General features: G+C 44.6%; 1 protein-coding gene across 10 annotated transcripts in view; it reads right to left on the bottom strand.

Moving 5' to 3' along the window:
• The window catches only part of CDIN1 (CDAN1 interacting nuclease 1), a 181,088-nt gene that overhangs the window by 102,134 nt on the left and 64,050 nt on the right, over nucleotides 1-14,904 (bottom strand). For all 10 annotated transcript variants that reach the window (XM_054027936.1, XM_054027944.1, XM_054027945.1 and 7 more), the window contains 2 exons: nucleotides 3,389-3,468; nucleotides 3,001-3,050 (listed from right to left, as the gene is read on the bottom strand). In XM_054027936.1, the coding sequence (XP_053883911.1) occupies nucleotides 3,001-3,050; nucleotides 3,389-3,468 (130 nt within the window). The remainder of the gene's footprint in view (nucleotides 1-3,000; nucleotides 3,051-3,388; nucleotides 3,469-14,904) is intronic.

Consider the following 14,904-nt stretch of genomic DNA (forward strand, 5'->3'; position numbering starts at 1 on the left):
ATTGATTTTTTCAGTTATATGAAAAAACAGTATTATGTAAAGGAGAATCTGTAAATGAATCTTAAAAACAACTACAATTCCTAATTTTGCTTAGGATATCTTATACAAACGATAAACTGCAGAAAGAATTACCATTATAATTAATTACTCTCACTTTTATCGGCACTTACTGCTGAACTGCAAAAAAGCCAATCATAAGGAATCACTTAATACATATACATCATTGTCTCTATCAACTGAAAGCGTGTGCTACATTAAACTATACTGGCAATGACAGAACCAAAAAAGGAAAATGAATGATGGCAAAAATATAAGACAAATAGTGCAAACAGAATTGATAATGCACCATAAGCAGAAACACTTAGACTTAGTCTATAATAATACCTATTATTGATGAATAGCAGTGACCATGGGGCAAAACTTTTAAATAACCTCACAAGCCATTTTCTGCTCATGCAATCCAACAGCCTAGTTTCCCGTAAGCATCTGAACTATTACTGAAAAATAGCCTCCTGGCATTTACAAAGAGGTAGACTTCATACTTTAGTCCATGCATATATAATTAGATAGTTATATTTAAAATCAATATGCAATCCTTCAGAAGACATTATGCTTTTAAAACCTTAACTTTAAATTGATTTTTAACTATTTTATGTGCCTTAAAATTAGCATCTAATTCAGCAACATACACTCTCAGATAATGCATTCACACAGTGAAATATCACCAAACTTTACTGTAACAATCTTCAGTTGACAAACTTTTTGTGTTTCCTAATAATGCCATCATTTTTTGTGCAAGCTGATTTGAAATCCAGGGGGGAAAACACACTACAGATTACAGAAAAATGCACTATTTCTTAACAAATTAATATAAAGCAGAGATGTATAGAATAATGCATCTTTTTTATAAAATAAAGTTAGTTTTTACAGCTTAGAAGCATATATTCAGATTCTTCATGACAAGAATACAACCTCATGTACCTAATTTAACAGGCCTTATGATTAACAATCCTTTAAAAGATAAGATGATGTTTAATGAATATACTTATATATAATTATACTTAATGTTTCAGTGTACCCTCAAAGAATATACATTAACTCCCCACTTAACGTTGTCTCGCTTAATGTAGTTTCGATCTTATGTCCCTGCTCAATTATAGAACATGCTCCATTTAAAGTTGTGCAGTGTTTTGCTATAATGTCATTTGGCTGCCTGCTTTGTCCACAGGTGGCAGTCCCCCATCTGCTCCCCTACGCCTCCTCCACAGTGCCTCCCGCCTGCCGGCAGACCCCATAGATCAGCGCCTTCCCCCTCCTCCCCCCGCCTCCTGTCCGTGGCAATCAGCTGGCTTGCGGCGTTCAAGGGGGGGGAGGAGCGAGGACTCAGTGCGCAGGCTCCCCCTCCCTTCCCTGCCTCCCGAACGCCGCAAGCCAGCTGATTGCCACAGGCAGGAGGCAGGGGAGGGAGGGGGGAGGCGCGAGGACGCGGCGTGCAGAGTAAAGGGGGAGGAGAGGAGGGAAAGAAGAGACAGGTTAAGGGTGGGGGTTTAGGGGAAGGGGTGGCGTGGGCAGGCTGAGGTTGAGCCCCCTGCCCCTGGTGCTTGCAGAGTAGGGGAAGCTCCCACTGCTGCTACGCAATGTGCTTCTCCTAGCCTACAGCACCTTCAGCCACCCTGCCTACCTCATTGTCTTCAGTGCCAGTGTGCTGTGCCTGTGTGGGGTAAGGCGGGGCACCTCCAAACTATAATACTGTACTGTACTATATGGCAAAAAAAAATTTCCCTGGAACCTAACCCCCCCCCCCATTTACATTCATTCTTATGGGGAAATTGGATTCGCTTCACATAGTTTCACTTAAAGTCGCATTTTTTAGGAACATAACTACAACATTAAGTGAGGAGTTACTGTACCATACAAATAGACTTAGTGCCCAAATATGCTTTCATTACAGTTAATGGGAGCAGGACTGGGCCCTTACTATATACCATAAAAAAGTAAATCTGAGGAAAAGTGGCAGGAAATGAGGCCATCTTTTATTAAGCGATGCAAACACTATGACTGCAGAGTGTATTGGGGGTATAAGAAGAAATATCTCCTTTAATACATATGAACAGGGAATATTTTTTTTCTCCATGTTTAACTGCTTCCCTTCCTTCCTAATACAGGGTGAAATTCCTACCCTGCTCCAAAACCTCATTGAAATTTGTACAGAGAACTCTCTAGGACTAGGGGGAGGAAATCCACTCACCATCCTGCAGACTGGATACAATGCCACAAACTGAAGGTTTCTCTTCCAAGCATGGGCTGAAATAGATCAGCAACCCTTCTATATGCCCAATAAAGTGCTTTTGGGCCACTGAATCTGCACAAGAGTGGTGCCTTCCCAATACACTCCTTCATCCTCACCCATTCAGGCCTGTATAGAATCCCCTGTCTGCTGCAACCACTGAGTGCTGACCTTTCCTCCACAGTGCTCGGCTCATTGTGGAGATACCTCTGACACTCTCTCCCGCTTTCAAAAATAGTTATTTTTCTATACCTTATGTCCTACTTTCCTTGAAGAAGAGGAGAAAAGAGCTGCACTGGAATGTCAGATACAGCATTTAAAATTTAAATCAGAACTTGAAAAGCACTTCAAAAAATCCAAAGGAAACATCAAATTACTGCAATAATTATTGCAATACTGGACAGCATCTATGGCACTTTAATGACTTTATATGAATCACAACATTATGTTCTCTCACCAAAACCAAGAAGGTTTTAACCAAGCATATGCATGTACAGCTGCTGAACTGATAACTTACCTTGACCTATCTGATTTTAGTTAAACAGCATAAGGGAAAGGACTGCAGTGACCCTCTACTCAATTGAATGTAAAATAGAGGAGTATGAAATGTGTTTTGTGAAGCGGAACTTTATGTCAGGTTAAAGCTAGACACATCTCCTCCACAGAGTCTAAGCTCGTCAATTGTGCACCTAAAATTTTATGGGAAAGGATACTGTTTGATGCAGTCCACCAGTGGTCCATAACAACAGTCATTCACAGTACACTGCAGACAAATAAGAGAAGTAATATAGTGATAGTCAACTACAAATCTATTATAGTTAAACAGTATGCTAAAAACAGTAATTACTTTTCCTCCAAAAGGCTATCAAAGGCTGTTTGGATATAATCACAGAAAACAAAATTTGCATGCTTTTTGTTCACTATAAAAGGAAGCTATTAAAAAGTGAAATGCTCTCCTCACAAATATTGCATTGCCATTTATGGTGCACCCTGACCTCAGTGATAGTTTATGATGACAGTAATTAAATGAGGTTTAAAATCCTTTACTCTGCTAGGCAGATAACAGCATTGCCACTGAAAAAAGATGGCTGTGATTAATACCTGATAGATCTGATTTGCTAGAACTCCATCTGGAATCTGAGAAGGGTCCCGCAGCATACTATTTATAAGAGTCTTGGAAGCTATGGAAGAAGAAGAAAATGGTTAGCTCAGTATTAACATATCATTAACTTGTTGTCAAAAAAGTGGAACATACTTTTAAAAAGGAAAATGTTGGCTACACTGATAAAACGAGGTTACTTACCTGTAACTGAAGGTTCTTCAAGATGTGTGGTCCCTATCTATATTTCACTGAAGGTTATGTGCATGTGTTATACGCCCAGAGCTGAAGCTTTTGAAAGTAGTACTGTTTGGCGGACCACACATGCGCCCCGTGCTGCCTCGTGGTCTTTCCCAAGGCCATAAAGGGTGTGGTAGGCCACCAGTGTCTCCAGTTCCTTCTCTACTGCAGAGCTGTTGAATCCGCAGTAGAGGGGAAGGAGGGTGGGTTTGGAATAAAGATTGGGACCACACATCTCAAAGAACCTTCAGTTACAGGTTAGTAACCTCATTTTCTTCAAGTGATGGTCCCTATTGTATTCTACTGAGGTTGATTAACAAGCACTACCTATGCGGGAAGATAGTACAAGGAGACTATGGAATGGAGGATTGCTGCTCTGAATGAATTATTTGTCACAGAATCATGCACTAGAGCATGGTGTGTACGGAACTCCAGATGGCCACCTTGCATATGTCTGTGAAGGGCACCTTGTGGAATACAGCTCTAATCAATGCTTGAGCTCTCATGGAATGGGCCCTTCACAAGGGGATTGTCTTGATAATTGATAGCAGCGCATAATGCACCCTGAAACTCACCTGGAGATTCTCTGGGTGGAAATGGCTTGCCTTTTCATTCTCTCCGCTATAGCAATGAAAACACAAGGAAATTTCCAAAAGGGCTTTGTCCGCTCAAGATAAAATTCAATGCCCTTCAAACATCTAACGAGTGAAGCCTTCTTTCCTCATTCGAGGCATGAGGCTTGGGGAAGAACGTAGGTAAATGTGTGGGTTGATTGAGGTGGAATTGGGAAACCACCTTGGGTAGGAACTTAGAGTGAAGTCACAGAGACCGTGTCTTTGTGGAAAGTGGTGAAGGGAGGGTTAGCCATCATGGCTCCCAATTCGCCAACCCTCCTCACTGATGTAATAACAATGAGGAAAGTGACTTTCATGGAAAGGAGAGATAGCAAGCATGAGGCCATACATGCAAAGGGGGCAGACCTCAATGAGGTGAGGACTAGGTTAAAGTCCCATTGGGGGGTGATAAGCTAAATGGGAGGGTATTTTTGCAGAAGGCCCTTCCAGAATGACACAATTAGTGGGTGGGTAAATATTGAATGGTCGTCCACCAGTGGGTGAAAAACACTAATGACAGCTGCATGTACCTTAATGGAACTGAGGACCAGTTCCAGTCCTTCAGATAAAGGAAATACTCCCAAAGTAGTGGGATGCCAACCACTTCAGGGACAAGGTCCTGCCGGGTAGCCCAGGCAGTGAAATGCATCCATTTGGCTCGATACAAGTGTCTTGTGGACTGGTTGAGAGAACATCTCGCACCGCCAGAGAGCATTCCTGTGCTAATGGAGGTGTTCATCCAAAAACCACGCTGTCAGGTGAAGAGTGCATAGGTTGAGGTGTCTGAATCTGCTGTTGTGTTGGGTCAGTAGCTTCAGGAACATCCGAAGTGGGGGGTGCTTCAACATGTGAAAAAGTGGAAGCCAAAATTGGTGAGGCCAGAAGGGGGTGATCAGGATGGTTATTGCTCTCTCCCATCAGATCTTGTGGATCAGTCGTGGTAGGAAGGGTAAACAGGAAGGCACAATCTGTCCAGTCTGACCAATCGAGGGCGCATTCTCCTGTGAACAATATTGGGTGCATTTGGTATTGTTGTTATTTGGAATGAGAAAAGATCCCTCACCGGGGCTCCCATCGGCCAAAGATGTCCACGATTACAGTTATGCAACTCCCATTCTTGGCCAGTTGAAAGTTTTAGCCTACTTACCTACATGCAGCAACATGCCCAGTAAGTAGACTGCTGTCAAAAGAACATGGTGTGCAATGCACCATTCCCAAAGATTCCAACACAGGACTCAGGATCTTTTCTTGTTTATGTAGAAGACTGTGATGGTGGTGCCTAACATGAGAAGAATGTATCAGTCCTGCATGACTGGTAGGAACACCTGGCAAGCTTTGCATACTGCCTGAAGTTCTAATATGTTTATGTGGATCCTGGCCTCTCATTTTGTCCACGTGCCTTGTGTCATGTGGTCACCCATGTGGGTGCCCCAGCCTGTGAGGGATGCATCCCTTATGATTGTCATGGTGGGTGAGAATAGGAGGAAGGATGAGAGGAAGACTTGTGGCAGATTCATCCACCATTGGAGTGAGGAGAGAACTTCTGGTGGCATGTGGAACAGAGCATGCATGGGTTGATGCATGGGGGAGTACACACTTTGTAGCTACAATTGAAGACGCAGCAGGTGAGCAAAGGGTGTGACATATGTGCAGACTGCCACGTGTCCCAAAAGAGAGACACAGAATTTGATAGAAACCGAAGACCTGGAAGACACCAAAGTGATTAGTTCCCTCATTGTCTGGAATCTTTCCTTTGTTAGATAAGCTCAGGTGGAAGACGCATCTATGTGAGTTCCTATGAATTCCAGGGATTATGTAGGACTTTAAAGTTGATTTTTCAACGTTGATACTGACGCCGAGGGAGGAGAGGAGTAGAAGCAGTTGGGACGTTAATTCCTGGGCCTCTTGTTTGGATTGTGCTATCACCAGCCAGTCGTCCAGATATGAAAAAAAAACAGGATCCCTTGACAGATGGACTGCCATCGCTGAGAAAACTTTTGTGAATATTCATGGGGAAGTGGTGAGTCTGAACGGTCGGACCCTATATTGAAGATGTCGAGGCCCCACCTTGAACCTCAGGAACCTTCTGTGTGTTGGATGTATATTGATATGGAAGTAGGCATCCTGCATATCGAGAACTGTAAACCATATGCCTTTTTCTAAGGAGGAAATGATTGTTGCGAGCATGACCATGCGAAACCTTGGTTTGGAAATCAAGCAGTCGAGGTGCCAGAGATCCAATATTGGTCACCATCCTCCAGTCTTTTTGGGAACTAGGAAGTAGCTTAAATAGAACCCTGTTCTCTGAAAGGAGTCTGGGATTAGCTCCACAGCTACCCTTTACAATAATGAGTCGACCTCAAGTTGGAGGAAGTCATTGCATGGGTGTTCTATGCATGTGGACTGAGGAGGAAGGCGAGATGCGGGTGTGCCATAAACTCTATGATATAGCCACTCTGGATGATATCTAGGGCCCACTTGTCCGTTGTTATGGCTTTCCATGCTGGCAGAAAGAGTTTGAGGCAGTCCCCGAAGGGGGTAGACAAAATGGGCATTGGTGTACAGAGTGGTTGATGGCTCTCTAAGGACACTCAGAAATACTGCTTCTGTGACGTCTGGATATGTTGTGTTGATGGCTGGATAGTTGACGTAGGTTAACGGAGTCTGTGAACCTTAGGATGCTTTTGAGGAGACTCATAGGTACATTGGTGGAATGTACCTGTGGGGCCTTGTAACAATACGATTGGGGCAAGTGGTAGAATTTCCTCTTGGGTACTGCTGTGTAGAAACCCAGAGACCTTAGAGTGGCTCTAGAGTCCTTTAGGGAGTGTAGAGACTCGTCCGTTTCCAGATTGAAAAGATGTGATTCGTCGAATGGGAGGTCTTCTGTAGTGTTTTGCACCTCCTTGGATCCTGACACAAGGAAGAAAGGAGAGCAGCAGAATACGGACCCTGGACTTCAGAAAAGCAGACTTTGACTCCCTCAGGGAACAGATGGGCAGGATCCTCTGGGAGAATAACATGAAGAGCAAAGGGGTCCAGGAGAGCTGGCTGTATTTTAAAGAATCCTTATTGTGGTTGCAGGAACAAACCATCCCGATGTGTAGAAAGAATAGTAAATATGGCAGGCGACCAGCTTGGCTAAACAGTGAAATCCTTGCTGATCTTAAACGCAAAAAAAGAAGCTTACAAGAAGTGGAAGATTGGACAAATGACCCGGGAGGAGTATAAAAATATTGCTCAGGCATGCAGGAGTGAAATCAGGAAGGCCAAATCACACTTGGAGTTGCAGCTAGCTAGTTAAGAGTAACAAGAAGGGTTTCTTCAGGTATGTTAGCAACAAGAAGAAAGTCAAGGAAAGTGTGGGCCCCTTACTGAATGAGGGAGGCAACTTAGTGACTGAGGATGTGGAAAAAGCTTATGTACTCAATGCTTTTTTTGCCTCTGTCTTCACAAACAAGGTCAGCTCCCAGACTGCTGCACTGGGCAGCACAATATGGGGAGAAGGTGACCAGCCCTCTATGGAGAAAGAAGTGGTTCGGGACTATTTAGAAAAACTGGACGTGCACAAGTCCATGGGGCCGGATGCGCTGCATCCGAGGATGCTAAAGGAGTTGGCGGATGAGATTGCAGAGCCATTATTTTTGAAAACTCATGGCGATCGGGGGAGGTCCCAGATGACTGGAAAAAGGCTAATGTAGTGCCCATCTTTAAAAAAGGGAAGGAGGAGGATCCGGGGAACTACAGGCCAGTCAGCCTCACCTCAGTCCCTGGAAAAATCATGGAGCAGGTCCTAAGGAATCAATTATGAAACACTTTGAGGAGAGGAAAGTGATCAGGAACAGTCAGCATGGATTCACCAAGGGGAAGTCGTGCCTGACTAACCTAATTGCCTTCTATGAGGAGATAACTGGCTCTGTGGATGAGGGGAAAGCAGTGGATGTGTTATTCCTTGACTTTAGCAAAGCTTTTGATACGGTCTCCCACAGTATTCTTGCCGCCAAGTTAAGGAAGTATGGGCTGGATGAATGAACTGTAAGGTGCATAGAAAGCTGGCTAGATCGTCGGGCTCAACGGGTAGTGATCTATGGCTCCATGTCTAGTTGGCAGCCCGTTTCAAGCGGAGTGCCCCAAGGGTCGGTCCTGGGGCCGGTTTTGTTTAATATCTTTATTAATGATCTGGAGGATAGTGTGGACTGCACTCTCAGCAAGTTTGCAGGTGACACTAAACTAGGAGGCGTGGTAGATACACTAGAGGGTAGGGATCGGATACAGAGGGACCTAGACAAATTAGAGGATTGGGCCAAAAAAAACCTGATGAGGTTCAACAAGGACAAGTGCAGAGTCCTGCACTTAGGCCAGAAGAATCCCTTGCACTGCTACAGACTAGGGACCGAATGGCTAGGTAGCAGTTCTGCAGAAAAGGACCTAGGGGTCACAGTGGATGAGAAGCTGGATATGAGTCAACAGTGTGCTCTTGTCGCCAAGAAGGCTAACGGCATTTTGGGCTGTATAAGTAGGGGCATTGCCAGCAGATCAAGGAACGTGATCGTTCCCCTTTATTCGACATTGGTGAGGCCTCATCTGGAATACTGTGTCCAGTTTTGAGCCCCACACCACAAGAAGGATGTGGAAAAATTGGAAAAAGTCCAGTGGAGGGCAACAAAAATGATTAGGAGTCTGGAGCACATGACTTATGAGGAGAGGCTGAGGGAACTGGGATTGTTTAGTCTCCAGAAGAGAAGAATGAGGGGGGATTTGATATCAGCCTTCAACTCCCTGAAGGGGGGTTCCAAAGAGGATGGAGCTTGGCTGTTCTCAGTGGTAGCAGATGACAGAACAAGGAGCAATGGTCTCAAGTTGCAGTGGGGGAGGTCCAGGTTGGATATTAGGAAACACTATTTCACTAGGAGGGTGGTGAAGCACTGGAATGCGTTACCTAGGGAGGTAGTGGAGTCTCCTTCCTTGGAGGTTTTTAAGGCCTGGCTTGACAAAGCCCTGGCTGGGATGATTTAGTTGGGAATTGGTCCTGCTTTGAGCAGGGGGTTGGACTAGATGACCTCTTGAGGTCCCTTCCAACCCTGATATTCTATGATTCTATGATAAGCCAGAGGAGCGTAATCAGGATTTCCTCCTCATGATAATTCCTGTTGCTAGGACACAGGAAGTCTGTGGAGTCCACTGTGGCCTGTAGCATGGACCTGGCCAGTAACTTACCTTCCTGCAAAACTGCCTGGAATTGGTAGTGATCTTGTGAGGGTAGCTTATTTGTGAACTCAGCCAATCACCCATAGTTAATAAAATCATATTTGGCCATCAGGGCTCAATAACTGAAATATTAAATTGGACTCCGGCTGAGGAGAAGACTTTTCTGTCTAGAAGGTTTAGCCTCTTATCCTTTCTATCGAATGGGGTGAAGCGGGGATGTTGTTGTTTGGAATGCTCTGAAGCCGCCCGGATGACCAATGAGTTCGGTGGAGGATGAGAACAGGAACTCTGACCTTTTGTTGGAGACACGGTATATTTTCTTGTGGGGACTCAAAGCGCTTCCGAGTCTCCTAGGGGTCCATGGTAACCGTTCCGCTGGAGGAGTCAATATCGGGAACTGCCTCTGTCTGGAGACCGAAAGTTCCTGGGATGCTGGCAGAGTCACCAGGTCTGTAATCAGTACCAGTGGATCCAGAGATCGGTGCAGCTGTTTCTTGGTCCTGTGAGACTTGGAATGCCTGGATCCTTCGTGGCCAGAACTCGTGGACAGTGCCGAGTTCTTCTTGGACTTAGAGGAAGACTTACTGCCATGCTTATAAAAACAAAGAGGAGTCCTCAAAGACTAACAGGTTTATTTGGGCATAAGCTTTCGTGGGTAAAAAACCATGCATCTGAAGAAGTCTCCATGCATCTGAAGAAGTGGGTTTTTTACCCACGAAGCTTATGCCCAAATAAATCTCTTAGTCTTTAGGGTGCCACCAGACTCCTCATTGTTTTTGTAGATATAGACTAACACGGCTACCCCCCTGATACTTGGTGCCATGCTTATGCGCGTTCTTCCTTGGTTATTGGCTAGACTCTAGTGCGGGGTCCTTAGCACTGGTACCAGCAGAGCCTGATGGAGGTTCCACGGCAGGGATGCTCTTTGACTGTTCAGCCTGATGTATGGGGATGGGGGTGGGGGGAGGCTTCCCCAGCCAGGATCCAATGCCAGTTCCATGGCAATCTCCATAAGGTGTTTCCTGAAGGGGAGAGTCCAGTTCTCCTGAGTATGGGCAGGAAAGGATGCAAAGTTGATGCAATGTGGACTTCCCCCAAGCAGTACAAGCAGCGCTTGTGCTTATTGCTGATGGAAAACGAGTGAGGGCAGGAAGTGCGGTTTTGAACCCCAGCGTCTCTGGCATAATTCAGTACCCAGGCCCAGGTACTGGAGGTGGGGAGGGGTGTAAAGTTTGGCAGGAAACACTGCCGAAGTGGTGTCCCAAGTCCTAACTCAGGTACGAAGGGAAGAATTAAAAAGGCAGAACAAATAAGAAATCCGAACAGCACTAAAGATAGTTTTGGGAAGTGCGTCACAAGGACGTTAGAAGTAGAAGCTCTGACTTGGACTATGTGGCGGTGAGAAAGAACTGGAGATGCTGGTGGGCCCGCCGTGCCCTTTATCGCCTTGGGCAAGACCACAAGGTGACACACGGAGCATTCACAGACTGTCGAAGAGTATTACTTTCAAAAGCTCTGGGTGCATGTGCATGACCCTCAGTGGAATACACTAGAGACCATCACTCGAAGAAGAACTCTTGATTACACAATAAGCAGTTGCAGTATATTCCCCTCCATTTGCTAGTCACTTATCCATTCGCATATGATCGAACTCTGATAATTTCAGAACCACAAAGATACGTTATAAACACAGGGCCAAATTCTGCCTTCAGTTACACATATGCAACCCCGTGCACAAAAGCATTATGCACAGGAATATCTCCTAGGAAAACAGCTTAGATTTTTAAAAAGCATGGGTTAAGATTAGAGGAGAAAGATATGCAGAACTTCAAACTGGTGTTAAATAATTAAAGACTGTTGTCTGAACAGTTTTAGTGGTAGTTAGGGACCTAAAGATTCCACTTTGGCAGTTTTCAAATTTTTACTGCATTTGTTCAGCATCAGCACACTTATTTGCTTTTAGCTAAAAATATGCTATTCTAAATTCAGAAATCAGAAACACTAAATGAATAAATAAAGTCTCTCAAGCAATCTTCTTAGTCTTTTGTTATTTTTTCACACTGTAATTTTAACCTTGTTGAACAAAAGGGATTTTCAATGGCCAGTATCAGGAAACACATTTAATTTTTATTTTTATGTTTAAATATAGTCTCTGTAAAAGTCCAGCAGCCGTTTTCTCTGTGGACTCTTAATTTGGGCACTTTTGCATAACAATTAATAATATGAATCAAAAGATGTTGATCTAGAATGGCTCCTGTTTCAAATACCCAGACATTGGTTTTCAGGGGGGTAACAGATTTTTAGCAGAAATGTTTAGAATCCCTTATTAGCCCCAAGTTAAAAAAAACAATAACTGAGCAAATGCTGTTTACATTTAGTTGGTTATATTATATGTGGACCATAAGATAACTGAGAGAACATGTTATGTAAAATTAAATAGATTCATGAAATTAACTACGTAGAAACATGCAAATTAAATATCATATTTCCAGAATATATTTCTCAGCCACCCTTATATGTAACACTGCAAAGATAAAGAATAGAAATAATTTTAAAATGTTACATCAACAATATCTACTTCAGTTCATCTTCTGCATTTTTCCTTTTCAGATAAATAATAGTATCAATTAAGTAGACAGACGTTTAAAAACAGTAAGGGTAACAGAAAAAGTTGGAGTGTATTCATACCTTCATCATGATTCTGCATTTTTTTATATATAGACACACACACACACACACATATACACATACCACTCTCTCTCTCTCTCTCTCTATATATATAAATTATATACCTCTTTGTAAAATATAAGTGGAAATGTGGGAGACAGGATAGGTCAGAGGACTGATAACATGGGATTTCAATCAGGTATAAACCAGGCCACTAGCTGGACATCAGACACAGGTCAGTAGTGGTTGAAAGTTACTATCTGAAGATTCTTCAAATAATCATGAGTTGGTAGTTACAGGTCAGTTTTTTGTAGAAATGCATCCACAGTACAAAAACTACCATGCTTGGCATTAGTGTTGCCAGCTTTCTACTTGCACAAAACCGAACATCCTTCCCCGCCCCTCCTCCGAGGCCTTGCCCCACCCCCTTCTCCAAGGCCCGGCCCCCCCGTTCACTCCATCCCCTCTCCCTCTGTTACTTAGTCTTCCCACCCTCCCTCACTTGCTCATTTTCACTGGGCTGGCTCAGGGGGTTGGGGTGCAGGCGCCGGGGTGGGGCCAGAAATGAGGAGTTCAGGGTGTGGGATGGGGCTCCAGGATGAGGCAGTGGGTTGGGATGTGAGAAGGGGTGAGGGCTCGGGGGTGGGGCCAGGGATGAGGGGTTTGTGGTGCAGGAGGGGGCTCCAGGCTGAGGGGATGGAGCCAAGGGGTTCGGAGTATGGGAAGGGGCTCCAGGCTGAGGCATGGGGTGGGATGGGGTACGGGCTCTGGGCTGGGGCCAGAAATGAGGGTTTCAGGGTGTGGGAAGGGACTCTGGGCTGGGGCAGGGGGTTAGGGTGCGGGAGGGGTGAGGGCTCCGGCTGGGGGTTTGGGCTCTGGGGTGGGGCTGGGAATGAGGGTATTGGTGTACAGGAGGGAGCTCCGGGCTGGGACCGAGGGGTTCAGAGGGCGGGAGGGGGAAATCAGGGCTGGGGCAGAGACATGGGAGGTGGCAGGGTGCAGGTTCCAGGCGGCGCTTACCTCAAGCAGCTTCCGGAGGCACCTGCCAATGAGAGCTGTGGAACTGGCACTTGGGGTGGGGGGCAGTGTGTGGAGCCCCCTGGCTGCCCCAAACGTAGGAGTTGGAGAGGGGACATGCTGCTGCTTCTGGGAGCCACACGGAGCCATGGCAGGCACAGAGCCTGCCTTAGTCTCGCTGCGCCGCCGACTGAACTTTTAACAGCCTTGTCAGCTGTGCTGTCCAGAGCTGCCAGCATCCCTTTTCGACCAGGCATTCCAGTTGAAAACTGGACACTTGGCAACCCTATTTGGCATCCTTGTTGGTAATCTAACAAGAAAGGCCGGGGACTGAATGGGACTGGAAGCTGAACTATTTTATTACAACGAAGGACAGATACAAATTTAGGCACATTGAAACACATTGTCAGAAGGGCTTGGGATGGTCCTGTGGTTAGAACACTAGACTAACACCTGATCTACACTAAAAATTTTTACCAACATAATTATGTCAGTTAGGAGTAGAAAAGAAAATCATATTACTACCCAACAAGCATAGCTGTGCCAACAGGAGTCCAAGTGTAGATATAATTATATCAGCCAAAAAGTCCTTTTGCCAGGATAGCTTATTCCTTTTGGGGAACTGGTATAAAATATGACAAAAGAACTCTTTTGCCATTATAAACTGCATCGCCACAAACTGAGTTTGCCAGTATAGCTCTACTAGCATATCTCATCAGCAAACTCTTTCTAGTGGAGACAAGGCCTGAGATTTATGAGGTTCCCTGCTCTGCCATAAACTTCCTTTTGGGCAAGTCACTTTATCTCTCGGTGCCTCAGTTCTCCTTCTTTAAAGAGAGGATAAGTACTACTAATTTTCTTCCATCCTTTGTCTCTCTGATCATGCACCATTGAAGCTTTGGCTACATACACATATTTGTATTTTATCCACCACTGTCTGTCACTGGTATCCCAAAGTTTAAGGTTCACATCTGAATTCATCTTACAAAGTTCTGTTCTCTCTCATGACTTATTTCCCACTTTTTGGAGAGAGTGGAAAGAAATGGAACATTGAGAGAATTAAGCATTCAATCTGTGAGTGAAATAATATATATTTTTTTATTCTGTTTTTATACAGGCTTAGAATTGGAATGGAGAAAATGTATGAAAAACTGAACTAGAAGCATGGGTGCTGTAACAATTTTTATAGTGGGGGTGCTGAAAGTCACTGAACCAAAACTGTAAACCCTGTATAGAATGGAAACTACTAGGTGCTGCAGCACCCACCATCCCCCTAGTTCCAGCACCTATGACTAGAAGGCTTTGCTGATCTGTGATTGATGAGAGGCTTCCTTCTGGAATGCATGGGATATAAATATCCCATTTCCCCTCCTCCCAGTGTACATGGTGGGTCAGTGGTCCTGCCATTTCCTCTTCCACCCTTGGCTCCAGTTAGGTAAGTTTCCCTTTCCTCTCCCTTCTAATCCAAAGGAGCACTGACCCCTCTTCTTCCAGGCTGGATAGGTAAAGACCCACCACATTCACTTGTAGTGATAGAAAGGTGCATTCGCACAAAATGTAAGACTGAAAAGGGCAAGAGTTGGGCAATAACACTTGTTAGTGATGTGGTGGTACTTAATGCAAAGCAAGACTGCAAAAATTAGCACTGAGGAACGTGCAGTTAGAGGAAGCTTGAAGTATTCAGAATTATGAAAGGCATGTGTGAAAAATATTCTCCCTTCTATCTTGTCCCATAACCCTCCCAAAAAAGCTTACAAAATGAAATTAATGGC

This window comes from Malaclemys terrapin, chromosome 4, assembly GCF_027887155.1.
Source record: "Malaclemys terrapin pileata isolate rMalTer1 chromosome 4, rMalTer1.hap1, whole genome shotgun sequence".
Classification (NCBI taxonomy): Eukaryota; Metazoa; Chordata; order Testudines; family Emydidae; genus Malaclemys; species Malaclemys terrapin.